Genomic DNA, 20,392 nt, shown 5'->3' on the forward strand with positions numbered 1-20,392 from the left:
TCACATCTGGTTAAAAGAAAATCAGGGGTAAGGGGGCCTTTCAAAAGGACAGGCAGGACAGAAACGGTGATAGGGCAACCTTGCTAATATGAGATAGAAGAACAGCAAGAAATTATCTTGGATCAAAATATCTAGAATCCATCTGGATGGAGGTACAAAATAAAAAAGGGAAGTAGATACTTGTGACAGTAGTCTATAGGCCCCTTAACAGTAGTTATCCTGAAAGAGACTAGGAGGGCATGCAAAAAAAAAAACAGGCAGTAGGTCAATCATGGGTGATTTTAATTGTCATGGAGATTGGGAATATCAAATTCAAAAAGGTAGCTACAAGGAAAAATTCATTAAGCGTATCACAGGCATTTTCCTAGAACATGTTGTGAATCCAGACAGGGATCACTTTAATTTGAATCTTGTAATATGTAGTGAGGCACGTTTAATATATGATCTCCAAGTAAAAGATCCCCTGGTTAAGAGACCAGGATGTGGCAGAATTTAGCCTTCAGTTGGAGAGTGAGGAATGTAGGTTGGAAACAACTGTGCTAAACATAAATAAGATTAATTACAAAGGAATGAGAGCAGAGTTGGCTGCAATAGAGTGGGAAAAGGGTTTAGCAGCTGGACGAAGAACAATGGCAGGCATCGAAGAAAATAGTTCATGATGCACAGCAAAGATATATCCCAGTGAGGAAGTAGGCAGGGTATAAGCCTACTATGGTTAAGTAAGAAAGTTAAAGGACAACATCAAATTCAAAGAACAAAATACATTGTGGCAAAGATTAGGGGATAAACCAGATGATTGAAAGTGTTAAAAAACAAAGGATGACAAAAGAAATTACAAAAGGCGGAAATTAAACCACAAGGAGGGTTTAGCAAATTATATGAAACAGGTTATAACAGCATCTTTAAATATATAACAAGGAAGAGAAGCAGAAGTGAAACAGGCCCCAGGCATGCGAAAGACACTCAAAATTAAAATAGGGAACTAGGAAATTGTAGAGAAGTTGAATAAATACTTTGCAGTTTTCATATTAGAGAATACAAAACAGCATTTCAAAATTACGAAACAATCAAGGGTTAAATACTGAGACACGGAGGGGAAAGAAATAAATATAATAGCTATCACTCGAGAAAATCTTCTAGGGAAACCATTGAGTTTGAAAGACCAATAACTCCCTGGATTTAATGGGTTGTATCCTATTAATTTAGAAATTTATATTTCTTAATCAATTGGCATTTACAACTAATTATGTTAAGCTACAATCTTTTGTGCTATTCCTCTCTGGTTACAACATTTAAAAAGACTTTTGAATACGTACATGAATAGGAAAGGTTTGTTGGGATATGGGCCAGATACAGCCAGGTGGAACTAGTTTGGTTTGGGAACATGGTCGGTATGGAGTAGTTGGATCGAAGGGTCTGTTTCCATGCTGTATGACTTTATGTTCTATAAATCTGTAAGTAGCTACAGAGAGAGCAATGAACTGTAATCTTCTAAGCATCCTGGGAAAGTCATGATAATTGGAAAACTGTCAATGTTATCTAAAAAAAGAGGAGAGGGACAAAAGAAATGGGCCAGTTAGCTTAATAGCTATCAGGGGGAATTGGTGAGAATCTATTACAACAGATTTAAAAGCACAGCATTGAGAGATACATTAAAACAATGTAGCTTCTTCATGAAGGGGAAATCAAGCATGACAAATTAGAATTTTTTGGGGATGGAAGAGGAGGATAGATAAATGGGAACCAATAGTTGCAATATATATAGATTTCCAAAAGATGTTTGATAAGGTTTTGCGCACAAGGCTACTAAATTAGATGATGTTAAGGATAATATATTAAGCATAGGTAGAGGGTTAGCTAAGCAACAGAAGAGTGTTGGATTAAGGGTTGTATTTTTAGGATGGCAACCTGTAACTAGTGGAGTGCCACGGTAAATGGAACAACAATTGTTTACTGAGACTTGGATGGTGGAAGTGAACATGAATGACAAAAATTAGGTGAGAAGGCAAGTAGTGAGGATGGTACAAAGAGTCGATATGAGGTGAAATAAGTGGGAAAATATCTGGCAGTTGGAATATACTGTGAGGAAAACATGAGGTTATGCACTTTGGCAAGAAGACTAGAAGAGCTGAATATTATTGAAGTGGAGAAAGTGTCCAGAAAGTTGCAGCACAGGGGGATTTGGGAGTCCTTATGCATAAGTTTCAAATAACTAGCACACAAGTTCAGCAGGCAACAGGAAAGCAAATATAATGTCGGCCTTTATTTCAAAGGAATGAGGGATGGAAAATATTGAAGTTTTACTAAATCTATACCAGGCACCAGTTGGAGCACAGCTGGAATAGTTTTAGTCTCCTTATCCAAACAGGGATATACTGGCATTGAAAGCAGTCCAAAAAAAGATTCACAAGGTTGATTTTGTGTGGGGAGGAGTTTACTTAGGACAGATGGAGTAGGTTGGACTTGTACTCAGAGTTTAGAAGAATCAGAGACAGCTTTACTGAAATGCAAGATTCTCAGGGGACTTGACAGATCGATGTTGAGAGATTGTTGCCTGTTGAGATTGCTGCCTGTTGAGAGTGTATGTCTGGAATCAAGGGTCAGAATCTCAGAGTAAAAAGGTCAGCCATTTAAGCCCAGTTGGTAAAGAATTTCTTCCATGAGGATTGAGAGTCTGTAGCACTTTTACCAAGGCTGGGTTTTTAAATATATTCAAGCCTGCAATTGATAGGTTTGTAGACAGTATGAGAATCAAAGGATACAGGGTAAAGACAGGAAAGAAGAGTTGAAGATTATCAGATCAGCCATAATCTGATTGAATGAGGGAGCAGGTTCTATGGGCAGATGAGGTTCTGTTTTAACATCTCAGCTCTTCTAGAATACCCCACTGGAGTACTGGCTTTGATTTAATGTGCTCTAGCACTGGAGTGGGCCTTGAACCTGGAGACTACTGACTTGGAAACAAAAATAGTACCATCTGTACCCAGGATGAGAAACTAGACTGTCAGTGTTGAGTTTGCACGTTCTTCCCATGTCTATGTGGGTTTCCTTCAGTTTCCTCCCACAATCCAAAAATGTGCAGGTCAAATGAACTGGTCATGCTAAATTGCCCATAGTGTTAGGGGTGTTAGTCAGTGGTAAATATAGGGTAGGGGAATGGGTCTGGATGAGCTATTCTTTGGAGGGTCAGTATGGTCTTGTTGGGCTGAAGAACCTGTTTCCATACTGTAAGGAATCAGATTTTAATCTAATCAAGATTCAGATGATCTCTGCATTTCTTCTGATATCCATTTAAGAACATGATGAATAGAGTAGGCTATTCAGTTCCTCTAAGGTCTCCTCTTCCAATGCCTTCCTACACCCTTCTGGTCTTATCCAATTGGGTCGCACTAAAAAAGTAATCATCTCTCTGCAGTTTGTTCTTTAATCTCCTCTCTAACTGTAATTAGACAATCCTCTGAATACTCTCCCCTCTTGAGATAAGACTTTCTGCAATATGATAATTTGAAGTTTTATGTTCGCAAGAGGAAAACTTCACCTGTTCTCACAGTTTTCTGCTCTCGGTCTCAGACATTTGTACAACGCCCCAAGATTTCTGTTTGGAATGCAATTTATAAAAGAAAATGCTGGAAAACCAGTCTGACTATATTTCAGCAATCACTTTAACTTATTCATACCTTGTGATTCAGAACATCATTCATGGCCTTGCTGGCTTCTGAACTGTACGATTCAGGAAAACACTTCTTAGGCATGACTCCATATTTTTCTACAAGGCAGAGATGAAAAGTTTTTTTAAAAGTCTTGAAATATGTTTGTTTCGAAATAAGAAGCTTCCTGTATCAATTTTACTTGCTCTTTTCACTTCAAGAAGTTCAAAATCCTGTTCACAAGTCCATTCTCTTTTGGCTCTAGTTGCTTTCTTAAATTCCCTCCTGTACTTCCTGTATCCCTCCAAGGCCACAGCTGAAATGTTCACTTTGGACTAGCTAAAATCCCTGCTCTTTTCCCTCATCCAGGGTTCTCTGAACTTATTGCTCCCACAAAACCCTTTAAAAAGGGCAATTGTAGGGCCTGTACGTTCCTTTTTGAATGCTTTCCCCCCCAACCCCATTGCTCTGCTGTAGACCTGCCCATAAGAAGCTGCTCCCAGTCTAGTGTGGCCAGATCCTGCTTTATTTTAATGAAATCTGCCTTCTCCAAACCCAAATCCATCTTTTTCAGGCCCAGAACAAATTTGAACCATATAATGTTGTGGTCACTATCGTTAAAATGTTCCCCCACTGCTACATCACCACCCTTTTTACACCTTCCTCTGTAGCACCTAAAGATCCGAAAGACTCTTTAGATTAGATTAGATGATTAGATTCCCTACAGTGTGGAAACAGGCCCTTCGGCCCAACAAGTCCACACCGACCCTCTCCGAAGAGTAACCCACCCAGACCCATTCCCTCTGACTAACGTACCTAACTGTTGGGGAAAAGTTAACATGGTTTGCCTGGAAGCCATTTTCCTCATCCAGCTGAGAAACCATTTTGTGCCCCCAGAATTTTGCTGGCTGTGCATTCCTTACTATGAGGTAATGTGAAAGGTAGGCCTTATCTTCCCAAGGTGTCAAGATAGTGTTTCCTCCCTTTGATGAATGATCAGTGCAAGCTGTAGAACCAGTCAAGCTGACACAGACTTGTCAATTAGTCCCACTTCCTTCACGAGTTATTGCCACTTCACAGTCATTCAGCTAATTAGGGACATCTCTGCTTAGTGTAAGCAATCTGTGTAACTAGAACAAATGGTGATACCATTTGTTCTGTCCACTTGTGGAATGCATAATAGTGCTTTAGTTTTGACCTTAATGTCGAACCTCTAATTTAGTACCAACTTGTAAGCATACCAAACTGTGTAATCAAAGATCAGCTCCTATCTGCTTTCTCTGTATAATCCTGTGGTATCCTGATGTACTTTGGAATAACACTGAGCCACAGTTAGGACGGTAAATTCCCCATGATATATCGTGTAATAAACTAATCAGTTCAAGGTTTGAGTCTTGAGAGTTTTCTTCAACACTAACACTTATGGGCAATTTTGCACGGCCGATTCACCTGACCTGCACATCTTTGGATCGTTAATTCCAGATTTTTATTGAAATCATATTCTATCATCTGATATTGTGGGATTTGAACCCCAGTCCTCAGAACATTACTTAGATTGCTAGATTAATAGTCCAGCATTAATACCACTATGCTTTCTGATACAGACCATTAACAGTTAAAATCACACAATAGGAGTTTTCATCACTGGTCAGTAACAACGAAGTTGAGTTTGCTCAAATTGATTTAAAAGAGGACCTCCAAGGTAAGCAGAGGGACAACTTTAGCTCTGCAGGTCCAGGTTGCATCCTGATACATATTCAGAATGAAAGGACAGTCTTCTAACCTACTGTTTGCCAGACTTACATCATTCTGAAGATTGCATGGTCTTGGAGTGTAGTCTTAACATTTCTGAACACATGACTTTGTTGTCTCATATCCTGTACCCATCCTAACAAATCTCGTTATTGTACCATCTGTACAGCAGATATAACAAGCAGAGGACATCTTTGCAATGTCAGCACTCTTGCATTCCATAGATCCAAGCCAATACTTAACAAGATCACACATAAGAGCTTTTGGCAAAGAGATGAGAAATGAAACTATAAAAACGTAAAATGAGAGAGAAAATACTGTTGCCTTCTCCAATCTCATGACATGTGTTATCAAGGAAATGCAATGTTTAATTTGCTGACTAAGTAAACACTGGGTAAATGGCCTTCAATATTATTTACATGCAAATGCCACAGCAACTTTGGATGAGGAACAGATGCACAAGTCAACATGGAAACCTAAAAGTTGTTGTTGCAGCTGAGCCACACCACTGTTAAGTTGTGGGCGGCACGGTGGCACAGTGGTTAGCACTGCTGCCTCACAGCGCTCGAGACCCGGGTTCAATTCCCGACTCAGGCGACTGACTGTGTGGAGTTTGCACGTTCTCCCCGTGACTGCGTGGGTTTCCTCTGGGTGCTCCGGTTTCCTCCCACAGTCACAAAGATGTGCGGGTCAGGTGAATTGGCCATGCTAAATTGCCCGTAGTGTTAGGTAAGGGGTAAATGTAGGGGTATGGGTGGGTTGCGCTTTGGCAGGTCGGTGTGGACTTGTTGGGCCGAAGGGCCTGTTTCCACACTAAATAATCTAATCTAAGAAAAAACTATTCTTGCAAAAATATCTGATTCACACTGAATTACAGTAAATTGCGTAAGGTTGCTGTATTTGTGTAGTGGATATAAAGTAAACTTGCCACAGAAAGTCAAGTTTTGTCCACTGTTAACAATTTGATAAACATTAATTATTGCTGTCAATGTTCAACATCAATTATGCTGACCATTACAAGTATGGAGTCTCATTCTTGGAGATTTTTTTTTAAAAAAAGTTAAAAGTTTTTTTCCTTTTTCTCTAAATTCAATCAATCATTCTTTCTCATCTCTACTATGTGCGGATGCACAAACCTGAAATATTAATTTTTTTGATGATTTGCTGAGCACATCCAGCATTTTCTGCTTTTATTTTAGATTTTCAGTCTATACAATATTTTGCTCCTTGGCTCTCAGTGCAGATAATGTACATTTCCTTAAAAAATTAGACTGAAGCAATCACTTGCCTGTTGACCCAAATCCCAGAGTTCCCTTACTGCGTCAATATCAGCTCCCGTGTTCAGTAACTTATAGGGACATCAGTTGGCCACTTTTCCCCTTCAGCCAACCAGTGTTAATCTGGGACCCAACTTCATATATGTTCCATGAACATAAACATCATTGGCAAGCAAAACTCTACCATTTAGTTCTCAGGAACTGATCTGGCATGAATTGGTGATTGCAGAAGAGAATTCCAAATTTCTATTATCACTTAAATGTGGAAGTTTTAAAAAAAATTTACTCCAGAAAGGTCTGGTTCTAGTTTGCAGTCTATGTCTCCGGTGCTAGAATTCCCAAGTTTCAGAACTAGATGCTCTCTACCAACCCTGCCTGTTCACCTTAGTAATATGTTATTGTAGGTCTTACTGCAGTTAAATGATCAAGTCTAAAGTGCAAGTCATTTATTGCTGAGGTGGAGGAGCCTCTGTCCTATTACAAGATAATAATTACTTCAGTTTTAAAAACAAGAAAAATAAAATGGGCCTTACCAATGAGGTTGACAAGCATATCCCACTGGCCTCCATCATTTGCAGGATGCATTAGCAAATATTGCAAAAGTCTACCATCGAAAGGTTCTTCCTTCTCACCGGTCCTCTGAGCAACCTCAATGAATGCATTCAAGAAGTAGTAGCAACGCTCAATCTGTGAAGAAGGAAATATTTACTTATGTTCAAAAATGCAGCAATGGCTCAACATCACAGATTTTTACAATGGCCAAGAATATTACTGTAGTGGGCAGCACGGTGGCAGTGGTTGGCACTGCTGCCTCACAGCGCCAGAGACCCGGGTTCAATTCCCACCTCAGGCAACTGGCTGTGTGGAGTTTGCACATTCTCCCTGTGTCTGCGTGGGTTTCTGCCGGATGCTCCTGTTTCCTCCCACAGTCCAGTGTTAGGTGTTGGGGTAAATGTAGGGGAATAGGTCTGGGTGGGTTGCGCTTCGGTGTGGACTTGTTGGGCCAAAGGGCTTGTTTCCACACTAAGTAATCTAATCTAAGAAACACTACCTCAAACCTTCCCCATCTGTTGTGCACTCACTTGACTCCTACTCTCACTGTACTGTTTCCCAGAGGCTAGATAGTACCAGCTCAATGTGGTAGACTGCAAGTTGAAGCTTCTACCATCATTCTTCAGGCTGTAGTACATGTGCAAGATCACGTGTTACCATACCAACCCAGACTCCCTACACCAACTCATGTGAATCTTTGCACGGATTCTCTAAAGCATGCAAAAATTAGTAGTTGTACAACGTGCAAAATCTTTGCAAGAATGTGATCCCACCCAAAACAAAAACAACAGTTCATAAATAAACCTACAGAATTTTAAATGGTAAATGATACTCAATGACACATAATTCAAACCCTGAGACAGACAGAAGAAAATGTTTAAAATTGAGGACCCCAGAGTTTATAGAATAAAACTTGTAATTCTCGCAATTTTCAAAGGATTTTGTGTAAATACATACAATATAAAATCAAAGAACCTGAATTGCAATCTTAACTTGATACCACTGTAACGTATCTGAAAAATCTGCATTGGGTTACTTCTTTATTCTCAAGTACTTGCAAGGTTTAACATTAAATAGATAGTTAAACATAAAAAAAAGACAGACAAGTCAGTGAGCTTCCACATATCACTTGTCATATCTTCATGGTTACTTTATACTGATTCTAGGAATGTTAACAATACACTATACAAATTACACAAGATTATATTGCCTCTTTCCAAAGCATTTTATGCATACAATGATTTTTAGGGTACCTTATCCCAGAAGAACAAGTAGGATTGACTGAACTCAAACTCTTCAATGTTAAATTTCTTCATCAATGGAAGCCGCATCACATTGAGGCAAGAGAAAATCCAACACCGCCCTAAAAAAAGGTTAATAGGAATAATCAGAATCTGGCAGAATAATGGAGGGTGAAGAGTGAGGAAAACAATGAAAAATTGATCAGTGTGAGCATCCTTACTCGGATAGGTTGTATTTTATTTATCAAAGACAGGAAAGTGTCAATCAACAACTCTGCTTTTTCAGAAAGAAAGCGAGGATAGAATTCAAAGGGAAACCCATCACCAAACCATTCATGCCCATGTCTGGGTGGGTGGTTTCAAAGAGCTATCAGTATGAATCACATGTTGACCTCTTCAATCAAGTTAGTTTGAGTTAAAATGACAGATTTTTTTTAAATTCAAAAAATATATAAAGCTCCAAAATCTAACAAAAAAAGGAATTGCTGTATCATCCAAAAGATATTGCAGAACATGACACTAAGTCCAAAGAAAAATCAGCCGGAAACTTCCCATTTTGGGCTGAGGTATTTTGTCGAGTGAGTTTCATGGAGCCTGGATGGCTGTGACTCACAGCAACCTTGTACTTCCACGGCTCACCTCATTAATTATGCAGCTGGACTCTTCAGTGCCTCCTCATGGAATCAGATGTGCTTTACTGAGCAGAAGGTGCAAGTGCTCACCATTGCCAGGACCCAGTGGTGTGCACCATATTAATATTATGTTAAAAACAAACTGCACACCACTTCCAAGGTTACAAGTCAGAAGCTGGCCTATACACTGCAGTGCTTGACCATTATCTCAGAGATAGGGCTTGGAAAGGAAAACCTAGATTAGATTAGATTACTTACAGCATGGAAACAGGCCCTTCGGCCCAACAAGTTCACACCGACCCGCCGAAGCGCTACCCACCCATACTCCTAAATTTACCCCTTATCTAACACTAGGGCAATTTAGCATGGCCAAATCACCTGACCTGCACATCTTTGAACTGTGGGAGGAAACCGGAGCACCTGGAGGAAACCCACGCAGACACAGGGAGAATGTGCAAACTCCACACAGTCAGTCGCCTGAGTCGGGAATTGAACCCGGGTCTCTGGTGCTGTGAGGCAGCAGTGCTAACCACTGTGCCACCGTGCTGCCCACTTTGTTGCATGGAGAGGGTCCTGGAGTCTCTGATGGATGGTATGGTGTAGAGGATGACAATAATTTTCCTACTGACTGTCACAGGAGGCCACACACTGTCTGCAGCCAGATAATGGCTCAAATCAGTGCTGTGTCCCTGTTGGACAAGGATTCTGACTAGTGTCGGAAGATCTCATCTTCTCTCTGCTACCTCTCCCTCACAGGGCTATCACTCACTTGAGGTGTACTACTGCTCACACATCCCATCAAGGCTCAAAACCGACAACTCTCACTACTATATGCATCATGAACTCTTCATTAAACTACTAACCCTACCTGCCAACTGCATTCCCCACTCTCTCACTGGGGACAATTCCCCATCTCTCCTGCTCATGCATCACCAAAAACTGCTCTTCAGTCCTTTTCCATCATAATTAATTCCACTCAATCTCACTGCAAGAAAAAAAATGTTCATCCAGAAAGCACCCCAAATGACCTTCCTATAGTTCTGATCTGGTAGCACTTGGTCTGCAAGATTGACCATGGCCCGAACCCCAGATGGCAAGGGCACAGATCCCCAGACTCTGGTGAGACTGAGCCCCTGACTGAATGTGGCCAACTCACTGAACTGAATTCAGATGAACTCCCTGACTGACCGGTGGAGGTACCCCCTAGCTGACCAGAGTCCTTTATCCCACCAAGGACAGCTCCTCTTCAACTTTCAGACATAGCCAATTGCCTTGAATGAACCTGCTTCAAACATGCTCTCAGAGGAATGATTGAGATTCCAAATCGCTCTCTGTATAAACACTTCACCAATCTATCTCAATGAAACTTCTTGTGACTCCTCTCTGGACATTCCCAAGTGTCTTGTCATCTATAAAGAAAATGTAGTGCTGGAAACTGCACAATCTGCCAAGAGGCCAAGCCAGAGTTCCATACAAATTCAACTTAACTGTCTTGCATTTGTACTACATGCCCTTAAAATAGGATACAGTTTGCTTTATTAAAATCATACTCAGCCATATTTAATGACTTATGTACTCATATACCTAGGTCATTCTATTCCTGAACCCTCTTTAGAAAATTGTTCTGCCATGTTCTTCACAATTCTTTGCATTAAATTTTATCTGCACTTGCTTGCCCACTCTGCCAACCTATCCAATGTTCTTTTGAAGTTCTACACCATCTTCCTCACTGTTCACATTGCTTCCAAATTTCATATAAATTCACAAGTTTTGAAATGGTGTAAACTGGGTTGAAGTCATTTATCGACATCAGTAAGATTAAAACATCAACCCTGAGGAACTTCACTATCGACCTTCCTCTAGTCATACACCCATTCACTGACCATCTTCCTGTCACTCAGCAAATCTCAGATCCATTTTGCTACTGTACCTTTTATTTGTGACAATACTGTGGTTTTCAAGAAGTTATTTTGTCCTAGCTTCTTTTGAAGACAGTTTGTAGGGCAGAGACAACTTTAGTTTCTTTAAGGTCTTGCGTACGGTTTTTTTTAAAAAAAAAGATGGAGCAATGGAAGCAGCCTGGGTGTGGCCAGCTCTCACATACCAACAGAAGATATTGGGGTCTCAGTGTTGGAAGCTTCAGTGAATGTCTCTTAGCTGCTACTCTGAATTTTCCCTTGATGTTTCTTCTTCCTGGATTGCAGAATTGCAAGTGAGAATGGGACTCTGAATTTTCCGTTTTTTGGGCCAAGAGGTGTTTACAGGATGTTATTACATTGGCACAGTTAGTATATATCTATTATTCTGTAAAGTTTCCAACAGAGTTAGGTTATTCTAAATTCCTTTCTTTGGTTGTATTTTAACTACATAAATTGTGGTTTGCATAACATCGAGTAGTTTGATCAGTCACATCGCATCGGGAACAGACACTTCATGTTTGACTTTAAAATAAGAAAAACAAGTTAGGGTTGAGGCTACCTTCTTTGTATATTTTGAAAGATTCTGATCTGGTCCATAACATAGTCCCATAAGATGTAACTGACTCTAATTAAAAGTGTTATTGCATTCAATTTTGGAAGGGAGAGGAATCAACTGGACAAGTCTTTTGTATTTTGTAACTTTATAGAGAGTATTCACCCCTGTGAGCTGTTAGTTTACTATCTGAGAAACAAAAGCGTTAGCAGATTTCACTTCCTGTATTTCAGTGGTGAATCCCTGTCTCATTCTTCAAATAACCCAAAGTGCATTCCTGACATACTCACATGCATAAAAAGTTCATGAGACACTTTAGCTGATTCACACAGATCACATAGCAAACTTTTCTACTCATAATCCACAATATCACATCCTCAGAAAAGCTATGAGTGCTGCCATAGGATCTTTGCTTAAGGACTAGACAAGGCAACAAGTTCAGGTAACTCAAAATCCTTCAAGCTTCATTCGCCTGTTTGGCATAATGTGTGCCCAGCATAAGGATAATGCTTGAAGTGGAACTTCGATTTGAACAATGCCAACATGAACATGGCCACCGTAGCCACCACAGTGACTAAGGTTAGAGACATAAAATCACAGAAAATCCCTATGTTGAGATAACAGGGTAAAAGGCTAAATCCACACAGACAATATGTTTGCTGAGCATTTCTAATACAAAAATCTCAAATAACAAATTCTGATGGGCTGTAACCTGGGTGATTAAAATCAGTTTTAACAAAACATAGACCATTCAACCAAGTGATTCAATTAGTAAATGCTCATTGTCTGTAACTGGGTTAGGGACAAAAAAAAAACTGCAGATGCTGGAATCCAAAATAGACAGACCGGAGACTGGAAGAACAGTAAGCCAGGCAGCATCAGGAGATGGAGATGCCCATGTTTCAGGCGTAACCCTTCTTCAGAACTGGGGATGTGCCCCATTGCTACAATGAAGCACACCGCAAATTAGAGGAACACCACTTCATCTTCAGTCTGGGCAGCCTGTAGCCCAGAGGACTCAATATTGAGTTCTTCAACTTTGAATTCCCTTCTCATTCTCTGACTCCCTTCCCAGCACCTCCCCCTCTCTTCCACCAATCGGATTCATTCCTCCCAATGACCGACCAGGTCATACCATCAACCTGTCTTCACCTATTCCCGCTTCAACACTCTACCCCATACCCCTTTTATCTGCAGCTCCCTCTACACCCTCCCCCAATCCTGAAGAAGGGTTACATCTAAAATGTTGACTTCTCCACCTCTTGATGCTGCCTGGCTTGCTGTGTTCAACCAGGCTCCTGCCTGTCTGTAACTAACGGCGAAAACTTCAAATTGACGGGCAAGCTAAAGTGGTGAATTTGAAGAACAAATTTAGTGAATTATTGTCAGCATTAGATCGGACGCTTATTAATTTGTCTACCAGCATGCAAGGTGATCCTTAAAAGGTAAATTAAAGCTTTGCTGATGAATTATTACCCTTTATCAAAATCACAAGATATCAATGCTTTAGCACCTGAGCAGAAGTCTTAAAATGACCTCACACCATGAAATGAAACCCAATAGAGACCTCAAGATTAATTGCCGAAAGGCAGTTAGGAAAACATTGTGCCAATAGGTAGCAGTAAATGGTAGCCCAACCACTGCATTGGCTACTTTCAGCCAACACCCTCCTCCCATCGCTTGGGAAGTCTAATCAGTGTGACCAGCAAAATGTGTTGAGGTAGCTGCTCTCAAATGACAATAACAGAGCTACAATTAGCCCCATCACCTGAAAAATGACATGGGAATGAAAATGGCCACTGCTTCCTGTATGTCACAGTATACTAACTCCACAGAAACTGGGTTCATAACCTATCATTATTTTCTTCACATGCGCCATTTAGTATCAACTCTTTATTTCACACACTTCTAGTCTCCTTGAATATTCCATTTAATTACCTTTCAAAAATATTAATTGCCCCCGTGCTAACAATGGGCATGTGGCATTGTACTTTGCAATCTCATCATCCGGTAGGAAAGACTTTATCTAATCTCTCCCATTTAATTCCTCAGTGAATGTACACATTTGCAGCCTTTATTATCAGCTTGTTGACCATGTGATTATCTTCTATTATCTGCCATAACATAGCCCTTAACGATCTCAATGCTTTCCTGGTCACTTCCAGTGTAAAGGTGGTGTGTGTGCGTGCGTGTGCGCGCAAAATGAAAGCTCTCATTGTGAGTAACACATTTTATAACCTATTACACATTTTCTCCATTGTTTCTGCAAACATACAGAGGTGTTGCACAAGTCCAGAGCAAATAAAGTGACACTACCTTGCTTGTGCTTTCACTAACCAAACACAAGTTTGCATAGCTTTGGTGGGCAGAACTGAGATTAATTACTAATTACTTATTTTATTGGTCACCATCCTGACCTGGAAAGATATCACCATTCCCTGTGTTGCTGGATCAAAATCCTGGAATTCCCTCCATAACAGCATTGGTCTACAACAGCACATGGACTGCAGCAGTTCAAGAAGGTAGCATCCGATCTCAAGAGCAACTAGGGATGGATAACAAATGCTGCCCAGCCAGCAATGGCCACATCCCATTACTGAATAAAAAAGGGAAACATGGAAATATCTGCAAAATGCTTCATCCCTCACACAATCCTGTCCTTATTCCTACAACTGGGGCATTGACTCCGGAGGTTTGCAATCATGCTGGTTCAAAAAAAAAGGCAAGTATTTGATGCTATTTAAACAAAAGTTCCCCAAGTAAGTTACAATAAAGGTTTTCTGTTTAGCATCAAGAATATTTGCAACTGAAGCTAAAAATAATGAGAACATAGGAAAAAAAGAGCCGGGGGTGCGGAGGAGCGTTCAACCCATTGAACTTGCTCTGCCATTCAACAGATCATGGTTGATCTTCTACCACAAAGCATTTTCCCAGGCTATCTTGATTTTTTTTGGGGTTGTAGGGAAAAAAAAAGCCTGAATATTAAGAGATGACAAATTGTTGAAGGCTGAGCTAATTGAAGATGTGACAAAGCCCTGTACAGCTTCAGCACAAGCATTTTGGACAAGATTCAGATGGGGTTGAACAGAGTTCACTACATTTTAAAAATATTTCATAAAGGATGCAAATAGTCATTATTACATTAAAAGCCAAATGCTGCTGAAATATTGAAATAACAGGAGATTCTTGAAATACCAGCAGTAACTACAGACAGAGAAACTAAAATTTAACTTTCCAGGTCAAGAACCTCAATCAGGTGCAGTTGGCAAACACAGACACCTCCTTTTGATAACACTGGATACAGAGGTATAATCTTTTCTCCCAGAGCACTTATATAAACCAAGGCCACAGCTGACTTCAGCACTCATTGCTAATCATTTGTCAGTGGTTGGGGAGGTCTATGTTAATTAAAATCAACATATTAACTTTAGAATTCTTTCCCAGACAGTAAACAGCATTAGGGAACTAGAGATCTACAAGTGTTGGAAAGAAGTTCAGCAGTACACGTAGGATCATAGAGATGTACAGCACGGAAACAGACCTTTCGGTCCAACCCATTCATGCCTACCAGGTATCCCAACACAATCTAGTCCCACCTGCCAGCACTCGGCACATATCCCTCCAAACCCTTTCTATTTATATACCCATCCAAATGTCTTAAATGTTGTAATTGTACCAGCTTCCACCACTTCCTCTGGCAGCTCACTCCACACACGTACCACCCTCTGTGAAAAAGTTGCCCCGTAGGTCTCTTTTATATCTTTCCCCTCTCACCCTAAACCTATGCCCTCTAGTTCTGGACTCCCTCACTCCAGAGAAAAGACTTTGTCTATTTTTCCCATCCATCCCCCTCAATTTTGTAAGCCTCTATGAGATCACCCCTCAGCCGCCGATGCTCCAGGGAAAACAGCCCCAGCCTGTTCAGCCTCTCCCCATAGCTCAAATCCTCCAACCCAGGCAACATCCTTGTAAATCTTTCTGAACCCTTTCAAGTTTCACAACATCTTTCCGATAGGAAGGAGACCAGAATTGCACGCAATATTCCAACAGTGGCCTAACCAATGTCCTGTAGAGCCGCAACATGACCTCCCAACTCCTGTACTCAATACTCTGACCAATAAAAAAAGCATACCAAATGCCTTCTTCATTATCCTGTCTACCTGCAACTCCACTTTCAAGGAGCTATGAACCTGCACGCCAAGGTCCCTTTGTTCAGCAACACTCCCTAGGAACTTACCATAAAGTGTACAACTCCTGCTAAGATTGCTTTCCCAAAATGGAGCACCTTGCATTTATCTGAACTAACCTCCATCTGCTACTTCTCAGCATACTTGTGTTGCATACTTAGTATGATTTAGGATATACTTACAATAAATATCAACTCATTATTATCACAAAGTATTTATTGGACATAAACTTAAATATTCCAAGTAAGAGGTTCAGGTTTCTGTGTCTACCTATTGCAGAATGAATTAATTAAATGATAGTTACCTGTATTTTTCTGGTTTGTAACTGGCTTTCCTTCAGCAGGAATGACATGTTTGAACACTTGCAATGTTTCCTGAACAACCTTTCTCTGAAGGTAAGCTTGCAAAAGATCACCGCTGGTTGCAATATTCTGCGCGAGGTTATAATGTGGCACATCATTGAAGTTTTTGGTGAAAGCCACCAACTTCTCTGGACAAAGACCTATGATAAGTATCAAAAATGACAGTCAGGTTAGATGTCTTGCAGAAAAATGCATAAAAGTTCTTTCCAACACTAGTTAACAAGTATTGGATTTTTGGTTAGATTGTCACTTAACTATAGCAAGCATGGAACTATGCTCTGAATGTCATGCTAAGACCGCACAATGATTTTGGATCTTGGAATGATGGAAACCAGATTAAAGTTGCTTGAAATGGATGGGCAATTCTTTTGCAATTTTAAGCATTTAGTACAGACCTAGGTCTACCAGGATGGCATACTGTGAAACAAAGTGCTTGAGAAATTCAACAGATTTTGAAGCATCTGCAGGGAGAGAAACAGAGCTAATGTTTCAAATCTCATCACAGTTCTTTGAAATAAACTTATATTTGGAAGTTTGGATCAAGAGGTTGCCTGTGCCAAAATTTCCACCATATGCTGACAGAATTCTATCACAATGTGAATGTGTTTGGACCCATAGATAGATCGACTGTAGCTAGCTTCGAACTTAACTCACACATAATAACCAAATGCAACAACATTTAGATCCGATTTAACTTGAACCATTCATTCAGATTTTAAAAAGGCTGGTACCAGATGACTGAAAAAAATTACATTTACTTATAAATCTTTCATTAGCATCTCAATAAACTACTTTTTTTCATGATGTAGCTGATATATATTTCCAGGGTCTGCCTTTTATTGCTAGGTCACCTGAAAGCACAGTGACCTGCAGTGACTTACTGCTGACCATAAACTTCACATGATGTTTCAGGTTTTTTTATAGTCAGATGTACAGCACAGGAACAGACCCTTCGGACCAACTCGTCCTTGCCAACCAGATACACTATCCTAAATTAATCTAGTCCCATTTGCCAGCACTTGGCCCATATCTAAATTCTAATCTCTTCCTATTAATATACCTATCCAGATGCCTTTCAAATGTTGTAATTGTACCACCCACCATCATTTCCTCTGGTAGCTCATTCCATACACGCACCACACTCTGCATCAAAAAGTTGCCCATAAGGTCCCTTTTAAATATTTCCCCTCTCATGTTAAACCTATGCCCTGTAGTTCTGGACTCCTCCACCCCAAGAGTTATAAAATAAATACTTCGTTCTAAATAAAACAAAAAATATTTGTTGTCAGAAAACTTTGGATTTAATTAGCAACAAATTTTGGAATGAGCAACACCTTACAAGAACCATCACAATATACAAAGGAAAAATTTGCAGTGCTTGCAATGTTGCTAGATGGAAACAGAAGGTTCCAGAATCAGCCCTATAGCCTTATCTTGGGCCACAATCTCACCCAGGACTGCTTTTTCAGGAACAGTGCCTTGCAAACTGTTGTTGCACATTCATAACTATAGCTGCAAATGTGTTGCTGGTCAAAGCACAGCAGGCCAGGCAGCATCTCAGGAATAGAGAATTCGACGTTTCGAGCATAAGCCCTTCTCTCCCACTAAGACAACACTCATCTGTCAGTGCACAATAAATACATTCAATTGTCCATGTGTCTGTCATGAATTCTATAGAATGGTGGTGTCTTCTGCAAAGCCAAATAAACAAACAACAGCATTTCTTAGCACACAGAATTCCTCCACATTTTGGAAATGATCAATGGTTGGGGAAGGAGGTGCGGAAGACGTATCAAATTTTATTAGACTACGTTTTTACATCTAACAAAATAAATGACTCAGAGTCAAATGACCTGGAACATCATATGAAGAGCGTGGCCAGCAGGTCACTATGATCTCAGGTGACCTAATAATAAGTCAGCCATAGTTTGGAAATATTCAACTGCAAAAAAAATTTATCAAGTAGCACGATGAGACATTAAAGTTTTTTTTATATAATTAATTACTTGTTGTGCAAGGAACATTTGAGAATTAAGAGGTAAGTAAACTAGTTTTTTTTAAAAAATCTAGTTGCTACGAGTATATTTTTTATTTTAGTCACAGGTCACACAATAGTTTATAAGGACTACACCAATGTTAAATTGCGAGCATGCATTGCCATTTGACAACCAGATTGTAACACTGCGATTTGAGATTGATGTGATATTCCCTACAATGAGATGCAAACAAGCATGCAAGTGTCTATCCCCTTAGCTGATCAGACTGACAAAAGTATCAATATGCATTGCAGTTTGGAGCAGAAAGTCAACATTACGACATTTAATTCAATGTCAAGTTATACACGGAGAACAAAAAAGGAAAAAATGAGATTACGAAGCAGATAAAAAAGGAAAAGCACCTCTAAACATTATAAATTAAAATAAACAGACTCCACACATCCGAAAGTTATTTTGTGTTTGCAGAGGTTGCTGGGCAATAATGAAGATTTACCACACGGTTAAATGTTTGCTTGCACGGGAACAGGCAGGCTGTAACTTGTTCTGACAAATTTAAGGGATTAAGAGAAGCTGATAAATTCTTAAAAATTGGAAACTAGTATGTCTAACCAGAATCTCACATCATTCATTACTCAACTAGTCAGGTACAGCGCTTGGGGAAATCTCGGAAACACGTCTGAAGAAAGCTCCAGCATTTTGTTTCTGAAAGCGGGATTCTTTCAAACCTCCCGGAACGCCAAGATCGATGAGTGTACAACACCTTCATACTCTCCAATGTATCAGAACACCCGGGCCCGCAGAGATTCCAGTTCGAACACAACTTCACAGTGCCTCTGATTGAAAGCAACTTTTCCTCATGTCTGCACTGAATGCTGTTGCCTCGCTGTTAATTCTAAATCTGGCCTGACCCATTGTGCATCACATGGAGAACCACATCCTGAAGAGAATGTTCCTCGCTCCTATTCTTTGTCCTCAGATGACCCCACATCAGAACACTTCCACTCCCCCACTCCCCCAACTTCAAACGACCCTGATAACAGCGTTGTAAATTGACCAGCTGAAAGGAAGCACCGCCGAAAACTAACTTGTTCCATACCCCACCTCTCTTTATTGCTCTTTTTTTGCTCTTCCCCTAGCGTTATCCCTTTGAAAGCTAACGCCACTGCCCGTTGCGAAAAAAAAACGAGAGCGATGCAGGTTCGAGAAGCAACAATGCCCCGGGAATTCAATACAAAGAAAATGATGTATCCCCCTACAAATCTGAGAAATGCTTACTACTGCCTGCAGGCCTTAATTATGACTCAGCATTTGCCGAGCTCCATTTGCAACAGAAGCAGCCGGTCTGCCGGGGTAAAGGAAAGCAACATTTGCAGCAGGAGCTGCCATTGACACAAGCACATCTCCACACACAGACAGACAGAGACAGGCACACACAGAGACATACACAAACAAGAGACACACACAGACACAGGGAGCAGGATCAGAGATGACACAAAGGGATGCCTCAGTTCCTGCTGTCTAACACAGACGGGCTGCGGACAGGGACTGCTACTTGGGCTCGGAGAAGGGGTTCACACCTGCCGGCATCCTATAGGGAGAGCAACTCAAAAGATGCCTTCTTGCAGTAGACGCTGATTTCCTCAACTTTAAGGAGTCCGACCGGCTGCAGCGTTTTACTGGAATAACCGGAAACAGGAAACTGAGACAACTTGAGGCACTGGAGAGGCTTGAGAGTAGCCTGGTATCTGTCAGGAGCTGGCTGAGCCCCGGAGTCTATTTAACTGCGAGGTGGGGACCACCTACCCCGCCTTTACTTTGGAAATTGAGCTCCAATCATTTCGCTGAAATAGCAAAGAATGAAAATAGCCAACACTGTGGCACACCCTCACGACAGAATGTATTCTGTTTGTGTAGAGGCTGCATGCACTTTGCCTACGGGAGATAACATAAAACTTTAACAATTCAATGTTACTTTAACACAAATAAACCTTTATCCATAACTAATTGCAAGATCGACAAAAAGTAGGCATTTATTTGATCATTTTGAATGCTTTTGAAGGATATTCCCATAATAGGAAGGGCGGACTGGAGCTTCTCAAATTTCAAAATTTTCCAAGAATCATTTCCATTTCATGGAAAGCATATTTCAAACCCAGCTGAGTATTAGGTCAAACACTGGTGACCGGGAATAACCCTTCACAATGCAGGTAGTAGGAGGGGAAAGGAAAAGCTGAGGCCACAAGATAGTAATTGGAACTCGACTCACATTTGAT

At 40.5% G+C, this 20,392-nt stretch overlaps 1 protein-coding gene across 1 annotated transcript in view; it reads right to left on the reverse strand.

The window, feature by feature from the left end:
• The window catches only part of blmh (bleomycin hydrolase), a 95,343-nt gene extending 75,472 nt beyond the window's left edge, over positions 1-19,871 (reverse strand). The window contains exons 1-5 of the mRNA XM_060848091.1: positions 19,697-19,871; positions 16,065-16,262; positions 8,482-8,591; positions 7,210-7,363; positions 3,678-3,766 (exon numbers count right to left, since the gene is read on the reverse strand). Coding sequence (XP_060704074.1) covers positions 3,678-3,766; positions 7,210-7,363; positions 8,482-8,591; positions 16,065-16,262; positions 19,697-19,706 — 561 coding nt within the window. The 5' untranslated portion in view covers positions 19,707-19,871. The remainder of the gene's footprint in view (positions 1-3,677; positions 3,767-7,209; positions 7,364-8,481; positions 8,592-16,064; positions 16,263-19,696) is intronic.
• Positions 19,872-20,392: the final 521 nt, after the last annotated feature.

Source organism: Hemiscyllium ocellatum, chromosome 31 (assembly GCF_020745735.1).
Source record: "Hemiscyllium ocellatum isolate sHemOce1 chromosome 31, sHemOce1.pat.X.cur, whole genome shotgun sequence".
NCBI classification, from domain to species: domain Eukaryota; kingdom Metazoa; phylum Chordata; class Chondrichthyes; order Orectolobiformes; family Hemiscylliidae; genus Hemiscyllium; species Hemiscyllium ocellatum.